Raw genomic sequence first — 25,628 nt, 5'->3', positions numbered from 1 at the left:
ACGTCTTCATTTTTTTGTATTCTCAATGATGGCTTATACACTCACCGACGAATCTATATATCCAAGTTAAGGTGGAGCTTTCCCATGTGTTTGAATGAGAATTTTAAAATATCATAGAATTTAAAATACTCAGCAATTCAATTCAATTGATAGTAATTAAATGTCATTCAATTTTAAATTAATTAGTTTGGATTATTAATCTTGAAATTTTGATTGTAATTAATTCTAAATAACTACAATTTTTACTTTTAAAGTGTCTCCTCTCTCCTCACTTTCTCTCTCCATGGCAATGACTTTCAAAACTCAGCAATGTATTGATCGAAGATGATAAACCATCACATGACACCTCCTCCGTGGTGATCTTCAACCAACAGTTTGATTTATCGGTAATTTTCAACTCTCTTCGTAAACATATTTATATTTGACTCTCTTTGTCAGTAGTTTGGTTCAATACTGTTTGTCGGTAATTTGGATCTCCAAAAGAAAATACGGAGATGATCGTAGAAGATTAGAACTCCGATGAAAAAGATTTGCTGGAGGGAAGCAAGTGACAGATGAAGGATAGAGTATTAGAATTTTGTTCAGGTGAAGATAGAAAAATGAAGACAGAGTGAAATTTCACAAATTCCACCTATTTTAGTGAAATTTCAAGTTCTTAATTTTACAAAGAATTATAGTATTCAAATGGAGCATTTTAGTGAGCAGTAAATCAAAATACCTTAAAAAATTACATTACCCGCTTAGATTGTCTCATCCAAACGCAGGATAGCTTTTCTAGTGGGTTTCGACTTTCGGCACGTTTTTAACTTTTAGTTTTTGTACATTTTCACGTTACACAGAATCTTTTATTTATTTATAACTTGATTCCAGATGTAGATTTTTTTCGAGACGCAAAACAAAAACATGTATGAATATCACTCTCCCGAATAGCATGATGCAATTCCTTCTAATCGCGGACTAATTCACGTCAATATCTATAAAAAAAATTATAGATATACAGCGGACCTATAATTTACAAACTCACATTCAACGTATCAAATCAAAACCAAAATAGTTACAAATCATTATTTCAGAACCAAACTGTTATTAAATTACTTATACTTTAACCTACATCTTTTAAATAAAATAAGAAATAATATCTACAGCGGATCACAAAACAAATATAAAACACAACCTTTGGGGGAGATGTTTGTAATAGTTAATTGTGGAACAACGATCGAGGTTTGAGGAGCTACAATTTTGGTTTCACATTGAAGACACATCTCTTTCTTTCTTACATTTTCGGTTGCTTTTCTTTCATATTTTCTGGTTTTCTATTTTCCAATTTGTTGGATACAATGTCGTTTGAGATTTGACTCCAACTAGACAAAAATCTGAGACGCAGAACCGATTAACCGACCCCATGCATCACCCATCGTTATCATCGAAACAGAGTAGTGACCACAACAGCGTCTTCCCTCCCCAATGGTCCCTTCTCTTCACATATACAACTCATAAAAACACCTAACATCCATCTTTTTTTACTCTTCAGTAGAATAGTAGCTATTATAATATTATAATTACTTGAGTGGTTAACATGGCTCACTCCCTCTTTTTCAACCCAACTCCCTGGCATCATAGGCCATTGCTGTGCCCTCTAACCCCTTTTCCCCAATAAAAAAAAATTAATTAAAACAAGGTTATAATTTTATATTTGTTTTTGAAAAACTCCAAATTAACAACTAAACAACACTCCTAATCCCTGTCCCAGTAGTCACAATCCGAATTCTCGGGTTCGGGCATCTTATTAAGGTCAACCCGGTCGGCGAATTCTCCAGCAGGCAGCGCGTGGGGGTGCTGGCGGTGGAGAGCGTCGACTCTGGCGCCGACCTCGGTGGCCTTCTTCCTGATGGAGGCTGCGGACATGTCGGCGGCGGGGCCCTCCGCGGCAACAAGCTCGGGGAAGTTGAGGCGCGCAGAGGGGCCCCGGAGGTGGAAAACGGCGGTGTCGTAAGCACGCGCCGCCGCGACGGGCGTGGAGTAAGAACCGAGCCAAATCCTTGAACGCTTGTTGGGTTCTCGAATCTCAGCGACCCACTTGCCCCACTTTCTCATTCTGATTCCTTTGTAGCGCGTCGTCTCAGTTTCACCCTCTTTCCCTCTCTTCTTTGTTGCAATTCCTCCTTCTTCTCCTTCCATAACTACTCTCTCCCTCTCTCTCTCTCTGAAAATTCCCTTAATTTTTCATGAAGAGTATAAATAAATGAAATAAAAGAATGAAGTGCGAGGAAGGGAAGGGTTATAGGGGTTTTGCAGTGCAGAGAGACACTGAGCCGAGGTTGTCGCCTGCTTCTTGAACCGTCCACGTCCAAACCCTGTTCGGTGTTATATATACTACCGTTTTAATTGCGACTATTTAATTTCAGAATTCACAGTCCAAACAAAAAATATATTCACCGACAAAAATAACCCAAACAAAACAGGTACGTACCCTCTATCATTTTTTTCGTATTTTTCATCAACGTAAAATAAAAAATGCACAATTTTTGTCGTGGCAAAATTTTTAATATATTTTTTGTTTTAATAAAACTAAAAGGTATTATTTTTTATTCAGATCAAATATTGATATATATATATATATATATATATATATATATATATATATATAAATTTTTTTGCTATTAAATTATTAAGGATAGTTTAGACTTTAGACAATTTTTTAAATTATTTTATTATTATTTATTTAATAAATATATTAATTACTAGAAAATTAATAGATAATAGGTTTTTAATATACATATTATAAAATATTTATTTATTTTCATTATATTTAAAAAAAACATTATTATGTATTTATTATTAGAAGAAGAATGAATTTTAAAGGTTTCATTTTTGAAATTTTGAATTTATACATTTATTTATTATGCATGCATTTATTATTTTAGTTTTTTTATTCATTAAATTATATTAATTAATTTTTTATTTGAGTAAATTATATTAATTGCTACAACATTCGATAGAGAGAGTTTTTAATGCACGTTATAAAATACTATCTTTATTCATTTTTACTTGTATTTTGAGGCTGCCGTGTAGAAATCAAGAATATAACAAACTTTCTTAATTTTAATAAAATAATTGTGAAATTTTTTATTTTATTCCTTTTTCTTTCTATTTCATAGTAGTAAATACATGTATAAATTAATTAAATATAAAAAGATAAGTAAGAATATAATTGATAAATGAGTAATTGACGTGATCTTGAATTTTGAAAATGACAGTTAATTAAGCACAAAAATTATCTTAAAATCCAACAATTAAAAAGGAATGAAGAGATTATTATTATTATTATTATTATTATTATTATTATTATGTATCCAACAATAAATGATTTGTGTTTATGGTTTTCACTTTGAGGAAGAACAAAAATCATTATTTTTGTAAAGTTCAAAGACCAAACTCATCAAAATTAAAGTTTCAAGACTAAAACCAAATTTAATCAAAAGTGTAGTGGCTGAAAACATATATTATCCTAAATACATTATTTGGGTCAATGTATGTACTTTTATTAATAATAATAATAATACAAATGTTACCATGGATTATCTTTATAGGTGGTCTACAGTGCTCCATCTTTATTCACACTAAGATTAATCTAGTCCTCATAAATGTATCATACACCATTAATGCTAGATCCCCATCTCCATAACATTTCTCCTAAAAAAACCTCCACCATCACCTTTATCATCGTCATCATCGCCACGGATACACCAAATGACATATTCAATCCAAAACAATGCCCCACGTGCAAAAACATCAACCACTTAACCAAATAATCACAAAAACTAGACTAAATCCATTTTTTCTTAATGCTTTAATATAACTGTTAACCATGGAATTTATCAAATGGTTTCAAAAATAATTTTTATTTCTAAGATACTAATTTTCACATGTGATTTTATTAACAAACAAATGTTTAAGAGTAAGACATAAAATTCATATTCGATCGTAAGTTCTTTTTAGTCGAACAAACAATAATAGTTTTCAACATAAGAGAGTTATCTATAAATTTATGAAAATAGCAATAATAATTTCAATAGAAACATCCATAATGATAGTTCTTTCTATATAAATATTTGATAAACCACTTTCTATAAGTAATGGTTTTCGATAGTAATGGTAATTTTGATGGTATTTATAATATTTTGATAACAGTTATATAACAATATTAGTTGTAATTTTAATAGTAATAGACAACGGAGATTGGATAGAAGCATGGTTTAGAGAAGAAATGGAAATTCAAAAGAGTAAAGGGTTCGGCGAAAAGCAGAAAAGTAAACAAAATGAAAAATTCATTAAAAGTGGGATTGAATCATTGTCACTTAAATCTTCAAACACCAATAACATCGCACTCAAAAATGACTCTCGATTCAAAGGTAGTAGTGTATGTATTCATCCCACTTTTAATGAATTTTCATTCCTTTTACTTTTTTATATTTCTCTGATCCATTTGCTCTTTTCAATATCCATTTCTTCTCTAAATTGTGCTTCTATCTAATCTCCTTTGCTTATTATTGTCGAAATTATAACTAATAGTTTTATAGAACTATTATAAAAAATTAGAAATATCATCAAAATTACCATTATTAGTGGTATATTAAATATTTTATATTGAAAGAACTATCATTATGGATGTTGCTATTGAAATTATTATTAATATTTTATAAATTTATAGATAACTTTCTTAAGTTGAAACTCTAGTTGCTTGTTCGACTAAAAAGAACTTGCAATCGAATAGGAATTTTATGCTTCGCTTTTAAACATTTATTTGTTAATAGAATCACTAGTGAAAATCAGTATCTTAGAAATAGAAATTATTTTTGAAACCCTTTGACGAATTTCATGGTTAACAATAACACTCAAAACAATAATCAATTTAACCATAATACAATCATTCTCTTCATCATTTTCTTAAGCATTTGGAGTTTTGATGAATGTGCATGTCCATTGTTTCAGCTTTGTTATTTCAATTTTTCATTTTTTGTTTAACTCGTTCTTTTCAATGCCATTTCTATTATTAGTTAAAATTTAGACTATTAAATAAGGTGTAAGACTCAAGATTTTTGTGATTTTTAATAAATGTTATATAGTAACAAAAATTGTCTTTGAAAGTGTGTGATCACTACTAGAAAAATTGGATTTTAAGTCGGTTCTTATGCCCATGTCACGACGGTTTTCAACCGTCGTTAATGCCAACGTCGTAAAATGTATAAACTATTTTACGACGGTTATGGAAACCGTCATTCTAAGTTTTGAATACTACGACGGTTATCTATAACCGTCTTAGTATGCGCCAAATATTACAACGTTTCTTCTATAATCGTCTTAAAGTATACAGATAATTTTGGAATATGAAGACGGTTACGATGACCGTCTTAGTAGGTGCGCATCGTCTACGACGGTTATTGGAAAACCGTCTTAATTGTAACAATCATAATTTACATTTTAAGCCGGTTTTGATGACCGTCTTTGTATGTTATGCCAGTTTACGACGGTTTTTGTGACCGTCTTAGATGGCACGTCAAGACTGCATACTAAGACGTTTTTTGGGAAACGTCTTTGTATGTTATGTCAATTTACGACGGTTTTGGGAACCGTCTTTGTAGGTCTACATTATGTTTTCATTTTATGACGTTTTCGGAAACCGTCTTTGTATGTCTAATTTTTTTTTATTTACTTCATTTTATTGATGCATTTTTTTTTACATTGATCTCTGGTACCTATAAATTAAATCAGACCATGCAAATTAAATAATAGCATCAAATGAAATCTGAACAATAGCATCAAATGACATGCATCCTACATATATAAGTCCATGCAAATTGAATACCCTTTTTTGAATTAATGATCCTCTAATGTATCCAACATACAAAGTTGTAGCCATAATTGTTCTAATTCTTTGATGAAACCACAGGAAAAATGTACTTGTACATAATACAAATCAAATTTAGCAACTGCTTTTCCTAAAAGATAAAAAGTAAGTTGCCCATTTCTGTCGAACTGTTGTGATGGCCTCCACGTCTAACGATGAGCCATCAGAAAACCACTACAAAATTAACATTAGATAAAATTATTAGTAACTTAACAAATATTAACCAAAGTTACAATTATAACTCCATGCATTATGTTTACCTTGTGTCAATCATCCTTCAAACCGGCAGTCACGATGCACCACATCCAGTGCATGACATAATATCCGCACTCAAACCCTCCACTTTGCACATTAGTCAACGTATAACATTTTTAATGGTTACTTAACATTCAACACTTAAAGATGTACAAACGGTTCATTACAAACAAGTACTGATTACCTTGGGTTCAACCCACCGAGGTGCACCTTGATTAGACATGCCTTCAAAAGAACTGGTTATTGTCTTCATTGCACTAGTTAAAAAAAAATAGCATATATATGACAACCATTTTTACTGTATATGTAACAACAATTACCAACTAAAGGATGCCATGATTTGTATATTTGAATAGAACCTGTTAATTGCGCCTTTGATGTTAATATCAGGCTTCTTCCTTAGAGAACAAAACCAAACGACCGTGTTTTCCCTTGGGTGGAGAACAAATAGTTGCCAATGTGCCCTGAATTGGACAATTATAATAACAGAATTGTACAACAACAATAACAGAATTGTACAACTGCCTTTGTGATTCCTTGACTCATGTTTCAATATATTGTTGGCATTGTTGACGTCTTTCCTTAGCATTTTGTATAGATTGAGGCTCCAGCAAACCATATAGTGACTGATCAGCTTTGCTTCTACCGCACTCATTCATAAATCTATTTGGAAGACAAGTCATGATTATTTTAACTGTTTGAATGTAAAAATAATGGTTATTAGGTAATCAAACATAAAGGTTGCAGGAAAATGACTTACATGGTCCACAATTATAGTATATAGTTTTTATGATGTATAACATGTTTCAAGAGGTATTTTCGTGTGACATGTTCTAATGCATTTAAGGATTTATTTGTTTGACCCTGTAAACTGATACAGGGGAAGTGATTTAGTTCCAACTTTCTTTTCGAAATAAATGAAGTAACCAGATATTTTTTAAAAAAATAATTGAATTGACCATTGTGTATCTAATATTGAATGTTTTGATTGTTCATATGGTAAAGTTCCTATGACTTCATTAATTATAGTTCAGATGCAATCAAGAAATTTGCAAAAGGGAATGGATTTTATTGCACAGGAATAATCATTCTTGCACCATTTTGAGGAATTTTTTCAGATAAGACCAGTAAATAGCTTCTTTAAACACACATTTGGTTCCTTCAGGAGAAAAATATACATGAAAAGGTCTTAACAGATTCAACTCATCCTAATATTAGCCTTTTTCTTATAGAAACTTCCAAGTTGCAAAATTTGTTGTTTGGCTATGAAGTGTCATTGTTTTTATTACTGCAATTTTGTAAAGCTGCCGCACTTTTAATTTGTATTTCCTACATAGGCTCTGTTAAGATAAACTTCTCTATAAACACTTGTTTGAAAAGAAAATAAGGAGATAAAATAAATTGAGCTTCGTCCATAAGTTAGAATTAATTTATCACCTAAGCTTATCCAAACAGAGTCTACTGTTCTATTTGTTACACCTATATTTTGCTGCAGAAGTTGGTTATCTCACATTTGATGGTTTTTGTTATCAATTGGCAGGAAGGAGTTATTACAGATCAAAACAAGAAAGATAAAACATTAACTGTTCACTTCCCTGGTATGTACATTATTTGATTAAACATTAATCTATAATATATAGTGTGCTTACAATTGTATAGAACCAGCCCCTTCGAAAAGCATTATCTAATTGGTTTACTACAGTTAGTGGAAAACCATGGCATAGAAATTTGACTTCTGGAACTTTCTTATTGAAATTTTCAAAACCATGGCATTGAACGAGAAATTAGGTTTGGGGAGAAATCGAACAAGACAGAGGATGATTTTGAAAGTGAAGTGAGGCTTGTGTGCAAAATGTTCCCTAATTTCTGAGTAAGAAGAACATTTAGGGGCAAGTGGTAACGAGAAAGAACAACTCACCAGTGACGATGACGTTGGGGTGATACTCCGGCGAAAGGTGGCGAGGGAGCTGAGGCTACGGTTCCATGGCGGCGGTGGGGGGGCGGGGGGGGGGGGGTTCTTTGAACCTTTAAAAGGTTCACTTTGCAACGGAAAGAAAGTGTTCAGTGCGAGGTTCGAAAGAGTTTCAAAAGGGTTCACTTTGTTGACAACTTAGAAGCTAGAGGTAAGCAACAGGACAGCAAGAGGTTCGAAAGGGTTTGAAGCGAGACTAGGGTGAAAGGGCAAAGAGGAGGAAGCGCGAAAGGGTTACAAGCGAGAGGGTTAGAGAGAGTTCAGCGCGAAAGGGGAAAGAGGAGGAAGCGCGAAAGGATTTATTAACCCAAACATATTAAGACGGTTTTTATATTAAACCCGTCGTAAATTTAATTGTAAAAGCACATTCTAAGGCGGTGTTAATAACCGTCTTAGATTTAATATCGTAAAATCCTATTATTGTTCAAATAATTACAAAAAAGCCACCGCACATCTTTTTAAGGCGGTTCCCCAATAACCGTCGTAGTGTCTGTGTCGTAAAATGCCATTTTTCTAGTAGTGGATGTAAGATCTATAACTCAACATTTTTTATTTTTACTATCTAAACATATTGAATAAGTCTCACTATTGCACATCTTTTTTTATCTTTAAAACTTCAACAAATCACCTCTCCAACCCGATGACATGAAAGAAATAAAAAGTCACTAAATAGTCCTCACATATAATCTCTTAGCCTTACATTAATTCATTACCCAATCATTTATTATCAAAAGCACACACATGTTAAAGCATCTATGCTTAAATATGCGCATGATGATTCACATGCTCTAGTTAAGCATTCTCTCTCTACTGCACGTCTCTTATTAGTATGAAAACATAATCAGATTGTTTAACACAAACATCACTGCAAAAAGTTTTCATAGAAAGTGTGTTGCTAATTAGCATTTCTCTTCTTTGTTTTTGTCTTTAAGAGTTTTGTGCAAAAAATTGTATATGTCAAATGTTTTAAGGGTTTGAATTGAAAAATCTAAAGGAGAGGGAAACAACAAAGATGTTGTTCAAGATACTACTGAAGAAGGATTAAGATTTTGAAAGAATTTGAGGATTTTGCTAGGTTGCATGCTTTTAAGTTCCAAAGGGTAAGGATCCTCTAGTGACAAAAGCAAACAAGGTGAAGATATAAATATTATATCTTGGTCGACTATTCTTCTTAGTGTTCATGCTAGTTTCTTGTTTTAATTAAAAATTTGTTTTTCATCCGCACTTATATCAAATTGTGTAATTGATACTTGGATTGGTATATAAGTCACAACATGTCAATCCAATGCTTATCTCCTAAGGCCATTGAACCCCACATTCAATAGTACAACAACATATATCAAATATGTGTTTATGTTGTTGAATGTGGTGTTCAATGGCACAAGGAAGCAAGCAAGCATGGGATTGCCACCTTGTGACTTATATACCAATCCAATGTATGAATTGCATAATTTGATATAAGTGTTAATTAAAACTGAATTTTTAACTTAAACAAGAAACTAGCACAAACTCTAAGAAGAATGATCGGCCAAGGAAGAATATATATACCTTCACATTGTTTATTTTTGTCACTAAAGGATCCTTCCCTTTGAAACTCAAAAACATGCAACCTAAAAAAATCTCCAATTTTTTTCAAAATCCTAATCCTTATTTAGTAGCATCTTGAACAACATCTTTGTTGTTTCTTCCTCATTTGGATTTTTCCGCACTCATAGAACCAACCTTAATTACCAATACCTTAAATTTGCTTTGGGTTTTGCAACATTTTGATAAATAAAAAATAAAAAGAATCAGACATAAGCGTAATGGGATAGGATTACCTATGTATATATGGATTTTGCTTATATTTGTTTCCATGGGTTAGGTTTGGTCTAGCCATGCTCTGTTCTGGTGTTGATTTCTTATGCAATAAACTATGGGCTTGTTGATGTCTTGTACCATTGATGCCAACCTGATTGGGATTAGTAGGATCCTTCAATAATTAGTTTAGCCTTACTAAAAAAGAATGCACAAAAAGATAGAAAAGGAACGCACAAAGATGATTTGTGTGTTTGTTTATAGAAATTAGAGGAAAGTGTTAGAGCAAGTGAAAACTATGACGAATATAAAAATGGGTATGGTACAACATATAGAGCATTACATTGTCACTTTCACTACTACGACTTGAGATGACCAATAAGTCAATAACATGTCACACTCACTCAAGGAAAACATAAATTTTCAAAAGAAAGAGATTGATGTGTGTGTTATGCATGAAAAAAGTAACAATGGGACTTAAAGCAATGAAAATAATCAATGAGTATTATCATAGAGAGAAATATCACGAATCACACCCAAATATTTATCAAGTTTGTGCAACATCTTTTCTATCATTTTTTGAATCAATTCATTATGAGAGGTAATCCATTGTTATAGTGTCAAAATATGATCTAACATATATTGGGAAAACAAACATTGGTAATCAAATGTTACTAGTAGAAAACAATTCAATCACAACATTGAATAATTTCAATCTCCCTCCCACATCCTTAGCAAATTTCCTTTGTAAATTAGTTGGCAAGCAAGTATACTAAGTATATTTTTGCTTTAACCGAGTAAAAATATCCTAATATGTTATGAAAATTTCCAACATTATTTAAGTTGAAGTCTACCAAGTTAGACAATCTAGAATCGAGTTCCTAGTGCAAGGGATCCTCAATTGTATGGTTGTCTTTTCAAAATTTTCCTTTGTTTTGGTGTTGCAATCCAATATGACACTCTATGATCCTATGTTTTTTATATCCCTTCTTTGACCACTTCTAACCTATCCTTCATTATCAAATTTAAGATATGTACACAACAACACATATGCATTAAAGACTCATCCCTTAATAAAGTGTCAAACTTCAATTTGTCCTTAATTTTGTCAATCATAGCATCATTTGTGCTACAATTATCTAGGGTGATAGTGAAAAACTTTGTGTCATATTAAGTGAGGAGTGAGAATATAAATGAGCCTAACATAACAAGATGCATATAATCACATTTATTCATTCTATCATACAAAAAAGCCAAATAATATAAAACCTATTTAGGAAAATTATGCTACCTTGAAATGTAACTTTGTAAGGTCCAAGAGCCATCAATGTAATGAGTAGTCACAACCATATATCCCTCTTTTGATTGCTCGACGTCCACAAGTCTGAAGTAAGGGTCATTTCTTCCATCTAGACTATCCAATAACTTCAAAGTTGTTGATATCTCTTCCTTATAGATTCTAAATATTTATTTCTTAATTGTCGTTCTAGAAGAGACTTGAAAGGTTGGTTGGAGACAAACAATGAATTTCTTAGAACAAAGATGATCCATAATTGACAATAGATACTTACTCAAAATAATTGCATATGCAAGTTCCTTACTTGCATTTTCTGGATCATAAATTTCCATACTTAACTCTTGTTTACCTTTCATGACCTTCGGAATAAGAAATGCTTTACCATTTCTTTTCAATCAAAGCTCATAATGTAGACAACCTCTTTTATGCTTCCATAAGTGCTTGGTTCTAGTTTTGGATTTTCCAACCAAAAATTTCTTACAATATTTGCATTGAGCCTTGACATTTCAATTAAATTTAAGCTTGTGAAAATGTTGTCAAACTCACTTTTTAGTGTACTTTCTCTTGTTTGTGGTGTCTTCTGCATGTTATCAATGGTCTTATCCTGCAATATTAGTAGTTGTTCATTTGGTGTAGGAAGATCAGCAGGTGAAAGATCATGACTTCCTACTAGAGTTGGTTGATGTGTACTTTCCTGAGAAATATCAATAATTGTTATTGTTTTCCTATAAAACAAAAAAAATGTCATTTTAGATTCTGTAAGAAAAATGAGCCTTTTAAGTTTTAAACAAAGACAAATAATGCAAAAACTACAAAGAAAAATTAAAGTGACACATACAAAAAGCACAAAAGATCAACAAAAAACATATTGTGCAAAGCTATTCACCAAATTTGTATAAACAAATCAATTTAAGATCACAATATAGTCACATTTTAATTTGGGAAAAGATAAGAATTCAAAGAACTAGCAATAAAAAGTAACAATACCACACATATACTTCCTAATAAGTTGATTAACCAAATTGATTCAGACATAAAACAATACCATGCATTTTAAAAATAAACTTTTTTCAAAGGAGATGCATTTTACAAAGGAGTATTGTTGTAAAGCATTTCTCTCTCTCTCTCTCTCTCTCTCTCTATATATATATATATATATATATATATATATATATATATATATATATATATATATATATATATATATATATATATATATATATATATATAAGAATAAAACTCAATACAAAGAATCAGACATCAAAAACTAGAAATAAGGAAAAACATACACAATATGAAAAAAAGCAATTAATTGGAGAGTCATACGTAGATTAAAAAAACATAAACATGTTTGAACCAAATTTATACACAAAGAACTCCTTGAAACAAACTGGTCCATCTAAAATACAAATTATCCCCAATAGAAAAACCACTATATAGAAACAAACACTAAAGTCAACAATGACCTAGACATAATTAATTAATTACTAGTATACTAACTTTGAGTCCTAGACAAAGATGCATGGACTGGATCTTGGTGTAAGGATTATGAAACGAAATTGAATAAACCGAAAATGAAAGCTTTGTTAGTGGATAAAAAAATATTGAACACTTAAAGCTTTGAAGAAACAAAAATGAAAGCTCTAAGGAACCGAATGCATGCACAAATAAAAATTATAAAAACAAAAAAAAGAAGTAAGAAACAATGAACACTCACCTAGAATGGATGAACGCAAGAAGCTTTGATGAAGGAGGAAGAGGAGATCGACATTAAGAGACTAGGAGGTTAAGAGGAGACGTAATAGAGAGGAATGAAAAGTGATGAATGAGAAGAGATTGGAAACTGATAGGCTTAGGGTTTAATTTGTGAGAGAGAGACTCAGAAGAGGTATAATGAGAGATTGAGTGAATATGAAATAAAAAAGTTAGGGTTGCACTTCCTTTTATATATAGATAAGGTTAAATATGTAATATACTTACATTGCATTAGTAATTAAATAAAATTAGTATAAGAATAATACAATATGGTAACTAAATAATAATAATAATATATGATATATGATATAATATAAAAAAATAATAGTAATAATAATAAAAATATAATAAGCTAAATTATAATAGTCATGAAAACTAAATAAAACATAATATATAATATAATTATCGAAACATATGGGGTGAGAATGTTGAATTTTTATGTTATTTATTGGTATTTTTATATTTTTTATATGAAGTAACTCATATGGGTTTTCAAGTTAAGTTTATGGGAGTTTCACAAGTTTATGTAAACTCTCGAGTTTGTTAATCTTATTCATAAATATAATTTTTCAATTTATTAGGAGTGATCGACAATTAGGTTCGATTGAATTTGGGCCGAAAAACCTAATCTAAAAAGAAGAAAAAATCTTGGGGCGAATTTGGGCATAAGCCATTGTGGTACTTCGGTAGCCAGTTTACGAGAAGAAAGGGAATTTAATACATTTAGTTCAAAGTTACACCTATGGATACAAATCCTTCGAAACTCATTTCAACCTTCATAGAAAAGTCACTATTTTTTTAGTTTACTAATAGTCAGGTTTGGTTTTCAACAGTAAAAAAACTCTAAACCAAAATTGTTTGTGTTACTTTTTATAATTTATTTTTTAACCCGTTATCACTCATGTATCTTCCCAAACCCATCCAAGAATCATATATTTCCTTTGGTTTCTTCGAATTCCATTTAGATGGCAGGTATCTGTTCGGCCCTAGTAATTATCATAAATTAATTATTTTCAATAATATTTTTTTAAACTTCAAGAACGTGGATAGAGTCTAACGTGCATGACCTCCTTTAGTTTGTATGGTGTGCTACTTTTTAACAGCTCTTGGATGAAATAATAAGATATTAATGGTAGAGATACTGAAGATGCAACTAGTTTGAAAAGTATCAAATAATTTTTTTATTCTAAGCAATAATCCATGTGTAAACATGGTGTTGGAAAATTACACATGTTGTGAATTTTTGTATTTGTTCTCTCTCTCGTTACAGTGACATGTGTTGTTGGTGATGGTGGTGCTTTGCTCACCAAATTTTTTGTTCAACAAATCTTGTAGGTACTGAGGGTTTTTCGGCAAGAATCTTGTGCATGTCACCGTCGTCCATGGCAAGAAGGAATATCTTGTTGTGTTGGTTCTTGCTGACAGTAGAGACACCATCCTCGGAGGCGGTGACAGCTAGTTGTTGAGATTTGATTTTGGAGGTATTTGTTCATAGAACCCGAGCTTTAGATCATTGTAGTTGAATAAAAACTTTATTTTGAGATTGGAAAAGATTTCATAACTAATATTATCATTGCAATGCTCAGTTCTTGCACTTTTAATTCATCAATAGAATCCATTTCCCATTTTCTTTTTCCTTCACTGGAAAATTTGGAAACAACACTTTTCTTTTTTCTATTATTCTCTTTCAAGACAAAACAACAAGGAGCTTCACTGGCACACATGTCCAAATACATAATAGCGAAAATTCCCAACTTTTTTTTGCTAGACTATAAAATCAAAACGATGATTTTAGATGGGAAAAATCATTGGATATGTATCGTGTGGCTGGTTGGGCTTCTATTTAAGTAGGTGGAGATGCAAAGGAATGGGTCATCTGCTTGATGACTTAAGTGAAGGCTGAAGCCGCAACTAGTTTGTCATCTCTACGCCAGTGTTCTCTTGTTCTTCCAATTTTCTTTCTCTCTTGTCACAACATGTTGGTGTAATGACTAGTGAGTACTTGTAGGGTCCAACTAAGACGGTGTTCTCATATTCTCTCTCATAATTTTTTATTATTGTATCCAAGGGCTATTAAAAACTTATGCACCATGCAGTACCTGAGGAGGTCACACAGGCTAGACTTTGTCAAGGTAGAAAAAGTTCCCATATTTAAAAATCTATTTAAAGAAGTACCTCATATATTAGGTTACAACAAGCTTCAAAGTCAACTCGAAAAATATATTTCTTAAACTTCATGTATAAAATACAAAAATTATATGATTGAAAGGACCTTTACTATTATTATTATGTACTATTTCATTTCTCAACCATAACATAAGGTCCTCTCAAATATATGACACGACTATACCAAAAGAAAATGAAATATGTTGAACTATCATTCCATATTTAGAAGATTGATTTAGTTATTTTGTATGCAGAGACTAACATAACATTTCTATGAAGTTAATGAAATATTAGACATTCAAATTTTGTTCAAGATTGTAATTTTAATAGAAATGAAGATAAAGTCTACAATGCTTGTCCACTTTAGTATTATAGATCTATCCACATACATTCTATGAGTATTTATTCTTTCTTGCTTTCATTTAATTCCTTATACATCTGGTACAATTAGGTGAGATATACATTTATCGTGTTCTTCATTCAATACACTCTTAGTGAAAATCTTAAAAGCAATTTAAGATTTTATTTTTATCATTTTTCTAGCAAATACTTAGGTGAATGAAGTTTTGAGAGACTTATAAAAAAAATAGTTTTGTTAGAAGATTTAAAAAGTATGTAAATGAATATTCATATAATACAATGAAAAACTTGTACTGTAGTTAAAAATTGGATGCAACCCTTCTAATTTTGGGATGAATTAGAATATATTGAGTTTTTTGCTTATTTTTTACCTTCTTTTTATTTTTGTTTATATCACTTAACCTAAGGGATTGATTAATTTTGTTTCCTTTTCTTATTTTCACTTTTAATTCACAAAATGGTCAATGTTTTCAATCCATTTCTTGATTTTAAATATTTGCACATAAAACAAATAAGTTGTGAAATTGAAATGCAATATTTTTTAGGTTTTTTCTTGTTAAGTACTTGTGTTATTAAACCTAGATGGTCATTGATTTGGTCAAAGTGTTGAGTTATTGATTCAATTAATGAATTACCCATTGAACTGAATTACCCATTGTTCATCGTTGGATTGTGCTTAAATTTGCTAGGAAGGTTCAACAAACATGATTCTTGGTTTTCAACGGTTGGATCATCGTTTAGAGGTTGTATGGAAAAAACTTGTTCGCAATACAAACTTTGTTTTTAGGGTTGTACAGTTCAAAGTTAGTTAGTACTCATATAACTACTTAAAAAAGTCATGCATATCTTTTTATTAATATTGACTATATAAATATTATCTAAAGATCTATATTTATAGTTTTCATTTCACACAATAAGAAATATTCTCATTTGATATGTTTCCTATACAAATATATTAAAATGAAATTAAACACATATTTTACATGAGGGTAAAAAAAATTAGTTTTGAATGTGGAAAAGTCAAGAATGTATTTAAGAATTATATTCAACCAATAAGTTATTGTTTTGAGTGATACTAGACTTAATCCCTTTAAATGAGGTCTCGATGTTAAGCCCTATGAATGAAAAAAATATGATTGGGAAGGAAGACTCGACTAAAGATGGTTAGTCAAGTTCCCTGGCAAAGATTAGTCATCAACAAAGTTTATAGATACTCTACACTAATGTCACAATCACAAAAAAAAATTATGATTCAACACATATGAGAGATTTTAATTTATCTTAGAGTGTGTTTGGATAGGGTAATTTAATTAGGTAATATATTTTTTTATAGGGAATTAAATTCTTTTTTTATATTAAAAGTAACTGTTTGGATATTTTAGAAAAAGGAATTCAAAATTTTAGAATTTTAAAAGGGATTTTAGTTAGTTGAAAGAATAGAATTTCAAATTCTATCTTCAAGAGAGTGAATTTCAAATTCTCCAAAGCAAGTTTCTCCGGTGGCATCTTCACAGTGATGCTCATCTCCACCAAAGACCATCACTGCCTGATTTTCTCTGCCGACAACACGTGAAGGTTTCTGGCAGAGAAAGAAAATAAATTCTACCGCGCAAGAGGCAGCGCAAGCAACCGCGGGTTCCTGAAGAGGTTACTTTCAGGTGGAACAACGGTTTTTAGAGGGAAGCAACGAAAATGAAGACGAAACCAGACGAACACAACATCAAAACAACAACAACAATATATCCAAGATTAAAAAAAAAACAACGAACATAATAAATAAAAAAACTGAAAAAAAAGGGATCTAGGAACAGCAAGCAAGGGGACTCGAGTTTAAGCATGGAGATCGCCGATCTGTGTGATTTTTACGAGATCAGCGACCCTGGAGACAAGATCAATTGCTCCTTGTTGAAAAGGCACGAAGAGGAAGATTGGGCAAAGAAAAACAGTGGCCGCATAGGGGAGGGGGTCGTGGTGGTTGGGGGAGGAGGAGAAGAGGAAACATGAAGGGGGAGGGAAGGAGAAGACGAGAAAGGAGAAATGTGAAGGGGGAGAGGGGAAAAGAGAAAAAAGAAAAGTGAAGGAAGGAGGAGAAGAGTTTTGTGTGTGGTCTCATCAGGCAAGGAGAAAAGTGAAGGTATCATTGCTTGTCAATATTCATAATTGATGGTGTTTTAAATTGGAATCCAAACATAATTTTAAAAATAAAAAAATTTAATTGAAGTATTTGAAATTCTCAAAATTTAGAATTTTAAATTAGTTCATCCAAATACACTCTTAAGAAAATGTGACTCGAACAATCATATAAGGAAAATTAGGAGTGTAATTGAGTCCAACTACTCGTGAATTACTTGAGTTTGACTCGTTAAATGATCAATTAAGTCCATCTGTTTAATTGAATAAACACATTCAAGCTTAAGATTTGACTCGATTATTTAAATGAGTCAAGTCTAAACTTTACAAGTTTGACATTAATAGCTTATGAATAGCTCAATTATATTTACAAAAAAAATTAAAATTATATAAATTCTACACTATAGAGAGAGGAGAGAGAGAGAGAGAAACCTAAAATAAAACTACATAAATTTTAGAATATCATACCACATGTTTAACACATTTTTATTTTTAGATTATTATATATTATTAAAATATATTTTTTTGACACAATTATTATTAAAATATTTATTAAATACTAAATTGATAAAGTTAAAAAAAAATTTAAGAAGTCGTTTTGCAAATTAAAAAATAAATAAATTTTAAATGAGTTAAATAAGTCAAACTTGAGTCATTTATTTTTTTCATAAGTCAACTTAAATTTTAAATATTTTTAACTTGACCCGACTTACTTATACCCCAATATCATATGTAATGCATGTGTATATTTAATGGATACTCTAACATATTATATATAGAATAGAATTAGAACTTCTCTTATTTTTTAAATTTTCAATCTACTCATTATATACAAGTTAAATAATAAACCTCTTTACCACGCTTAATTCAATTTGCAAAAACAAAAAATTGTAAAAATAAAAATATAAAGGTTTTAGGAAAAAATATCAAGAAGACAAAGTAAATTAATTTTTAAAAAAATAGAAGAATTTCATGAACTCAAAAAAGAACATACTTAAAGAACCAAAATTACACAATTAAAACTAAAAAACTAAAACCATGCTTGGATAAACTTTCCAATAAACATTTATAAAAATAAAAAACTAAAATAGAATAATTTTTTCTCTTAAGTTAAAATTAACACACGAAAATTCTCAAATTTTTGGTGAATACAAAAATTCTCATTCAATTTCTCTAAAAGTTGATTTTAACTTTATATATAGACTAATATATAGCCTATTTTTAACTTATGAAAACAATGTTTTTTTTTTACTTTTTCTTTTTTTATAATTTCTTAATGAAAAATTAATTCAATTAAACCATATTATGTGATTATACACAATACTGTCAGCTGTCAATTTAAAATTATTAGCTCAATTTAGATAGTGTCTAACCAAGAATAATCCAATTCCTCAGTTTGAAGGGAAGTTTGAAATGAAAAGCAGGGAGAAGAATCCACCTTTTTCCTTATTAAGCAGGAAATGATCATTTTCCCATCCCTCCCCTACTCTAAACAAATACAAAAGGTAGGCTGTAACGGCCATACAACTCTTTGTCTGAAATGAATCCATCTAGGCACCAGTAGAAACATTTACTACCGTATCCGAACATGCAACTGAGGGCTTTTCACCAGAGACATGTGAACGATGCAAAATCGGAAGATATTAGGATTTTCCTCCGCATCCAAAAATTATAATTCTTAGGTCAATCAAGCAAGCAGTAATCGATGCATACCACTGAAGGACATTTGAACTGTAAGAAGCAAATGTTTTATCATTTATGCAGGCTATGGCACAAGAGTAAAGGTGCAAGTGACACAGAGGTAGCAACAAATCCAGAATGATATGCTCCATAGAAGGTAGCAATGTAATTCATTATAGACTTATAGTAATGATCCATTCATATAAAAATGTAGCAGCAAACATCAGAAACATGTCACCAAGTATTCATTGGTTGACTTTCATATTTTTTATATATTAACACTTCTTCCAGATCTGGGAGTAATCATAAATAGCTAACACAATCATGTCTAAATGTTATGGCAGCCATTAATCACAATGATAAAACAGTTTTAACACGGAGCAAATGAAGAAACATCTGCCATACTAAAAATAGTTTATAGATTTAGCTGATGTAACCCTAGAGAAGAGGTGGGTATTGCTTTGCCTGCTGCCGGACCCTTCTCTTGTACTCTGCTGCATCCTGCAAAAAGGTATTACAATGTTAAACAAACATTCAACGGTAAGAAATTAAAATCTCTACTTCACGTATATCAATAGGAAAAGAAGAGACAATTATCAGATAACAATTTCTCAGCACCTATTCATAATACACTTATGTTCAAAGACCCAACATTCAAGCATGTGAGCAGTCATAATAACAATCCTCAGGAAAATGGACAGATGTGTGGAAGACTCAGAAAAGTATATTACTGCCTTACATTACTTTGCCTTGGTTAGTTGGTTTATATTAAAATCAGACATTCTTTACCCTTCAAGCATGAATAATAATTTAATATAATTATTATGAATGAAAATGTTGGGATAAGTACCTGGATGAATAGATGATAGCCTTCTGTCTGGGCAGGATCAGCAGGATTTGGCTGATCAAGTAAGTCTTGGATGCCCACAAGAATTTGCTTAACTGTTATGGCTGGTCTCCACCCCTGTATAAAACAATAAACCTATAAATCTTAACTGTTTGCTTAGCATGTAATATCACAAAAAATAAATTGGTTTCAAGCAGTCATGCAATTATCAAGAGAGATGTACTTACACTATCCTCATTAAGTATAGACAAGCAAACAGTCCCAGAAGGATAAACATTAGGGTGGAAGAAACCTTGTGGGAATTTACACTTTGGAGGCTTGCTTGGGTAGTCTTCACTAAAGTGCAGCGTAAGCGGGAAGTAGCCACCCTCCCAATCAGTCTGCAGCAAATGACACGTAAAATTAATATGAAGTAAATAACAGACTCATTATTCAACAAGCTGCTTAATTCATTTGCAAATTCAATCCAAGGCATGAAAACAGAGAATGAGATATGATTCATTTCCAATAAGCTTTCAAGCATAAAATATTTTAGTAATTTCTACTGCCATACATATGTCAAATGCAGATGAAAAAAAAATCATCATGAAGCACTTTTGATAAATCTTTTTCAGTTCCAAACCAATTATCCTGGTGTGAATGTCTCACCCATACTGGAAATTTCATTTGCAAAAACTGTCGATTATGTGAATCCGCTGCATAAATATAAATGTCATTTGGGTTCTTATATGGTGAATTAGTTACCACTCTACTCTATTGTTTGAGTTTCACAGGAACTCAAATGTAAAATTAAAGAGTACTTGACTCAATATTGCACTAGCATGTGTTTGCATTTTGCTTTAGTAAATTGTGACTTTATTTGATTTTATACTTTCATTGGTAAAAGTACTTTAGGAAAGTTTGCATTTCTCTGACATGATTTATAATTAGCTCAGGTCTATCTTAGGCATCAATAGTTTGCATTTTCAACTCTCAATCCATCATAAATTAAGATAGTCTCTATTCCCAATCCTTGTAGGATAAACTATTGGGGGTCTGTCTAAACAGGTTTAATGAATGATTTAAGAGATGATAAAGTTTATGAATTATAGAATCATAGTTCTCTCTTCTTGATTGTTTGATGCAATCAAACAGTAGGTGTGATGCATAGGTTAACTTCTCAAAAGTCAAATCAATTTTGTTGCTATAGTCAGGCACCATCAATAATTAACCCATTGAATCCCTAGTTGATTCTTTGGTCCAACTTGTCCCAAGACCCAACCATCACAATCCAAAATCTCTAACTCTTAGTGAACCAATTAAAACTCTAACCCTTTAGAGAACCAAATACCCCTTCGGCAAGAAACATACCTCTGGTGCCTGTGCCTTAGGCACTAAATTCTAAAAGATTCAAGAGAAAAAAATCCAACCATCAGACCCCAAACACAATCAAACTAGTTCAGTTACCCGAACCTCAAATGCAACTCTTCACAAAAGCAAACATCACACATGAGGGTTCATTTATAGTGTGTTTGGATTAGCTTCATTGTAAAAAATTAATCAATTAATTTTTCATGGTGAAGGTAAAGCGACAAAGAGTTTCTCCTACTTTTTCATTTTATCACCATGATTTTGTGGGATAGAATTGATTTTTGTGTATTATCCAAACGTACTCTTAGTTTATCAAATGTATTTAACACATTCCCAAAACTAATCTTATACGATCAACAACTAAAAATACGTTTCAGAAACTACTTTCTGAAAAAGATTATACTTTTAGAGAGAAAAAATTGAAAAAAAAAAAAGAAGCAAAAGGGATGTATAAGTAAAAAGGGATTGCGTTTGGCAATTCCCGATGAGCTAACTTTTGAGATTGAAATAGCCCCATCCCAAATTCATGAGTATGTATAAGAACGAGGGTGTTGTGAGACGAGTTTCACTGATTCAGAGCGCCTATAGACATAAACATTATAATTATTATCATAATTATAATTATAATCTCATTTAAAAGTATACACTTTTCATCCATGGAAGCAGACACGCGTAACCAAACTTCGTTAAAGCATAGGATCGAATACAAACACGAAAACTGGGGAATTCGATTCACAACAATCGCCAAACGCTAAACGAATAAAACAAAAAACGCAATAAAAAAAAAAAAAAAAACTTACCCCAGTCTTCCCGGGAATAGTGCAATGCCACACCATCAAGTTCACGGTTCCATCGGGCAGCGTCTCCGGCTTCGCAACAAAACCCTAAATCACAACAGAAAAAAAAAAAAAAGTAAACACCAAAACGACACCGTTTAGAAATGAACGACGAATCGAGAAGAAGAAGAGTTGTACGGACATGGGGATGGTTCTTCCGCCACGACTTGCGCTCCTCGGTGAGGCGTCCACGGGCGATACCACCAGACATCACGCAGCAACACTTTCACTCGCTCTGAGTTAACTCAGTGCTTCCGTCCGAGTTCGATAAGCGCTTCTTCTCTTTCTTTCTCTTCGCACTGCTGCCTTGTTGTGGTTGTGAGTGCGCGAGCGAGCAAAGCAAACGCAGCCTTTGTATTGCCGCGGCTTCCAGCGAAACGTACGGTCCTGATTCCATCTTAGATTCTCGGGTACTGCCACGACGTTGTCGTTTTTATGTTTTCTTTTTTCTTCTCTTTGTTTTTTTAATAATTGTCACTTTGAACGAAAAGTCAATGGGTTATTGAATTTATACATTTTCATTCTTTTAAATATATTTTTCTCTTGGTTAAAAATTATGTGTGAATTTATTAAATAATAAATAGAATTCACACAGTTTTATATTAATTTTTAATAAAGTTTAAATGTTTAATTAATTAATAATGAAAAGTGGGTAAGAAAGAAGATGTTAGAAAACCTGAGAAACTCTCCGCGTGCTCCTATTGAACAATTGTACATGTATATTTTTATATATTTTTTGTAACATCGCGTGAGAATCACGCTGCCGTAACCCTTACGCCTTGACGTGACCCACGCTACCCCATTGGCCAATTCTTTTACCCAAAATTGACTATCCTAATTTTGATGCTATCGTAGCTTTTTCTTCTTCTTTTTAATCGGATCAGCAATACTACTCTTTTTTTATATAAAAAAAACATGATCAAATAACGTATTTGATCTTTTTTCATTTTTTTTATATTTTATCTTTTAAAAAATTTATTGTAATTTTTTATCTTTTTAAATTGATTCAATATGTTTTTTTAGTTTGAAATTAATGTCGCTAACGATATTCAAATATTGACAGCTAAAAGTCATCACAAAATAAAAAATAAGAAAAAAAAAATTTTAAAATGTTCTAAAATAAATGTCATTGTCACATCAATTGTATCGCCAAACATTATTAAAATTTAATTGATGGTGGAATCAAATCCCTTCTTGTCAACTCCCTCTCCTTTTAGCATCAAATCCCTCATCAACAACTCCTCTTCCAATCCATGGAACCCTAGATTATAGTGTTATCTATGTGTCCTTCTTCCCACAAAACTCTTTACTTTTTAAATTGATTCAATATAATTTTTTTGTTAGTTTGAAATTAATGACGTTAATGATATTCAAATACTGAAAGCTAAAAGTCACCACAAAATGAAAAATAAGAAGAAAAAAATCCTAAGTTGTTCTAAAATAAATGTCATTGCCACATCAATTGAATCCCCAAACATTATCAAAATTTAATCGATGGTGAATCAAATCCCTCTCCTTTTAGCATCAAATCCCTCATCATCAACTCCTCTTCCAATCCATCGAACCCTAGATTGGGAAAACATGACCAAACCCTACATTACAATGTTGTTTATGTGTCCTTCTTCCCGCGAAACTCGTCGCCACCTTGTTCTCCTCCACCTACGACAGTTGCAGTAGCAAGCACACCATGTTCTCCTTCATTGTCGCTATTTCGTTGTTCAGCGCACGAACCATCCTCACCCAAGACCTTACTAAAAATCTCATTCACGTCATCACCAATGTCGACAAGCTCCGCAATGAGATGCTCGACCTCCGCCATTGTCGACTCTAATCTCAGTCACTTTTAGCACCTACCAGATTGCCAACGAGTCCTACCTCAACCTCTCCCTTTTAGGAACCATCATAAATTGAGATGGATTTGTGATTTAGGGTTGTGATTTTGATTTTTTATTTGGTTTGTGATTTAGGGGTTCTTGATTTGTGATTTGGGGTTGTGATATGTTATTTGGAGTTCTTTATTTGTGGTTTTAATTTGTGATTTTGGGTTCCTCATTTCCTTCAACTTGTAGGTTTGGTATTGGAACAGTGTGGTGGTGGTTTCGCTTAGTTGCAACATTGTTCTAGGTTCTGGATGTTTTTGATTTTGGGTGTGGTTAAAACATGTTCTTGTATTTTTCTTTTTACTTTTTAAATATTATAGTGACCATTAAAAAGTGTTCCTTTGTGTTAATTACAAAATGCATCATATGTTTAGAGGAAAACAATGAGTTTTGTGGCAGTTTTTAGTCGCCAATATCTTTATATTATTAAAAGTGTTAAATCTACCCTGACGGAAGGACTATTTTGAACCTTTTAATTAAGATGTAGGGCCAAAATGAACTTTTTAAAAGATAAATTACCAAACTAGACAAAAAAAATAAGGTAAGGGACCAAATATGTCATTCGGCCAAAGAAATAGTATTTTAAAATTCATTTCATATTTGACTTAGGTCTTTGATTCCTCTCAATATATGAGGTGTGGGTGGGTTGATTTTGACCCATGAATTTGATCAGTTCAACTCAACCTAACTATATTTCAATGAATTGGATTAGGTTTTTGAGTTAGGTAAGATTTAAGTTAGTTGACTCAATTATAATTAGGTCATGTCATGGGTTCATGAGTTTTTAACCCAATGAATCCAACCTAACTCGACATCTATGAACATTATAATTTTATTACAATATCACACATTTAAAAATGGTTTAAAATATTTACATATCATATTCTATTGTATCCTTAGAAACCTCTTTCTATACGAGACCAATGTATCCCAAACTAGTTAGGATGACACCTCTTTAAATTGTCAGTGGTACTTAGTAGACCACTCGTTCATCCTCTGAAAGCGAAGATGATATGAAGAAGAAGAAGATGACAATGTGCAATGATCCATTTGAGAAGATCTCCATTGTTACATCCTCAAGAAACAAAATGGATCCATCTCAAGAGAACTCATCTTCTTAGGTTTAGTGGTCTAAAAATGTTAACATCCGTACGCCTATTACAAGATTTCTATGCAATAATCCTGTTGATCTAAATCCCTCACAGATTGAGTTGGATATGATAGCTAGAATTCTGAACAGATGTACATTTTTTAATGAAGCTACATCTTATCCACCAATTCTTCATATCAGTAGAGCTATTGACATGAAGATGGTTCGTAACAGAACCTACTCAAGGTTACCCATCTGTGATGAAGGCAAGAAGAAAGGCTTCAAGATATATTTCAACATTGAAA

General features: G+C 31.7%; 3 protein-coding genes across 3 annotated transcripts; all 3 read right to left on the bottom strand.

Moving 5' to 3' along the window:
- Positions 1 to 1,496: 1,496 nt before the first annotated feature.
- LOC114392813 (ethylene-responsive transcription factor ERF008-like) lies at positions 1,497 to 2,355 on the bottom strand. The gene has a single exon (XM_028354038.1). It carries the CDS (start codon positions 2,176 to 2,178, stop codon positions 1,735 to 1,737), a length of 444 nt encoding a protein of 147 aa, XP_028209839.1. The 5' UTR covers positions 2,179 to 2,355; the 3' UTR covers positions 1,497 to 1,734.
- Positions 2,356 to 5,838: 3,483 nt separating this feature from the next.
- Positions 5,839 to 6,820, bottom strand: LOC114392364. The gene is made up of 5 exons (XM_028353480.1): positions 6,523 to 6,820; positions 6,348 to 6,420; positions 6,205 to 6,264; positions 6,169 to 6,173; positions 5,839 to 6,082 (listed from the first exon to the last, which is right to left on the bottom strand). Exons 1-5 carry the CDS (start codon positions 6,816 to 6,818, stop codon positions 6,058 to 6,060), a joined length of 459 nt encoding a protein of 152 aa, XP_028209281.1. The 5' UTR covers positions 6,819 to 6,820; the 3' UTR covers positions 5,839 to 6,057.
- Positions 6,821 to 19,456: 12,636 nt separating this feature from the next.
- LOC114391884 (SUMO-conjugating enzyme SCE1-like) lies at positions 19,457 to 22,698 on the bottom strand. Its single transcript, XM_028352883.1, has 5 exons — positions 22,496 to 22,698; positions 22,318 to 22,401; positions 20,395 to 20,547; positions 20,171 to 20,284; positions 19,457 to 19,821 (listed from the first exon to the last, which is right to left on the bottom strand). Exons 1-5 carry the CDS (start codon positions 22,562 to 22,564, stop codon positions 19,759 to 19,761), a joined length of 483 nt encoding a protein of 160 aa, XP_028208684.1. The 5' UTR covers positions 22,565 to 22,698; the 3' UTR covers positions 19,457 to 19,758.
- Between the last annotated feature and the right edge of the window lie 2,930 nt (positions 22,699 to 25,628).

The sequence above is a fragment of the Glycine soja genome, chromosome 17, assembly GCF_004193775.1.
Source record: "Glycine soja cultivar W05 chromosome 17, ASM419377v2, whole genome shotgun sequence".
NCBI classification, from domain to species: Eukaryota; Viridiplantae; Streptophyta; class Magnoliopsida; order Fabales; family Fabaceae; genus Glycine; species Glycine soja.
Note: the sequence above shows the minus strand (reverse complement) of the source record. Positions and strands in the feature narration are given on the sequence as shown.

Excerpts from the sequence above, each read along its gene's own strand:
- LOC114391884 (XM_028352883.1), bottom strand. The coding sequence starts at position 22,564 with ATGTCTGGTGGTATCGCCCGTGGACGCCTCACCGAGGAGCGCAAGTCG. Across the intron at positions 20,548-22,317 it reads CTATTCCCGGGAAGACTGGG|ACTGATTGGGAGGGTGGCTA; the intron begins GTAAGTTTTTTT and ends CATTTGCTGCAG. Across the intron at positions 20,285-20,394 it reads CTATACTTAATGAGGATAGT|GGGTGGAGACCAGCCATAAC; the intron begins GTAAGTACATCT and ends TGTTTTATACAG.
- LOC114392364 (XM_028353480.1), bottom strand. The coding sequence starts at position 6,818 with ATGAGTGCGGTAGAAGCAAAGCTGATCAGTCACTATATGGTTTGCTGG. Across the intron at positions 6,421-6,522 it reads ATCAAAGGCGCAATTAACAG|TGCAATGAAGACAATAACCA; the intron begins GTTCTATTCAAA and ends TTTTTTAACTAG. Across the intron at positions 6,265-6,347 it reads CTCGGTGGGTTGAACCCAAG|ACTAATGTGCAAAGTGGAGG; the intron begins GTAATCAGTACT and ends TGTTATACGTTG.
- LOC114392813 (XM_028354038.1), bottom strand. The coding sequence starts at position 2,178 with ATGGAAGGAGAAGAAGGAGGAATTGCAACAAAGAAGAGAGGGAAAGAG.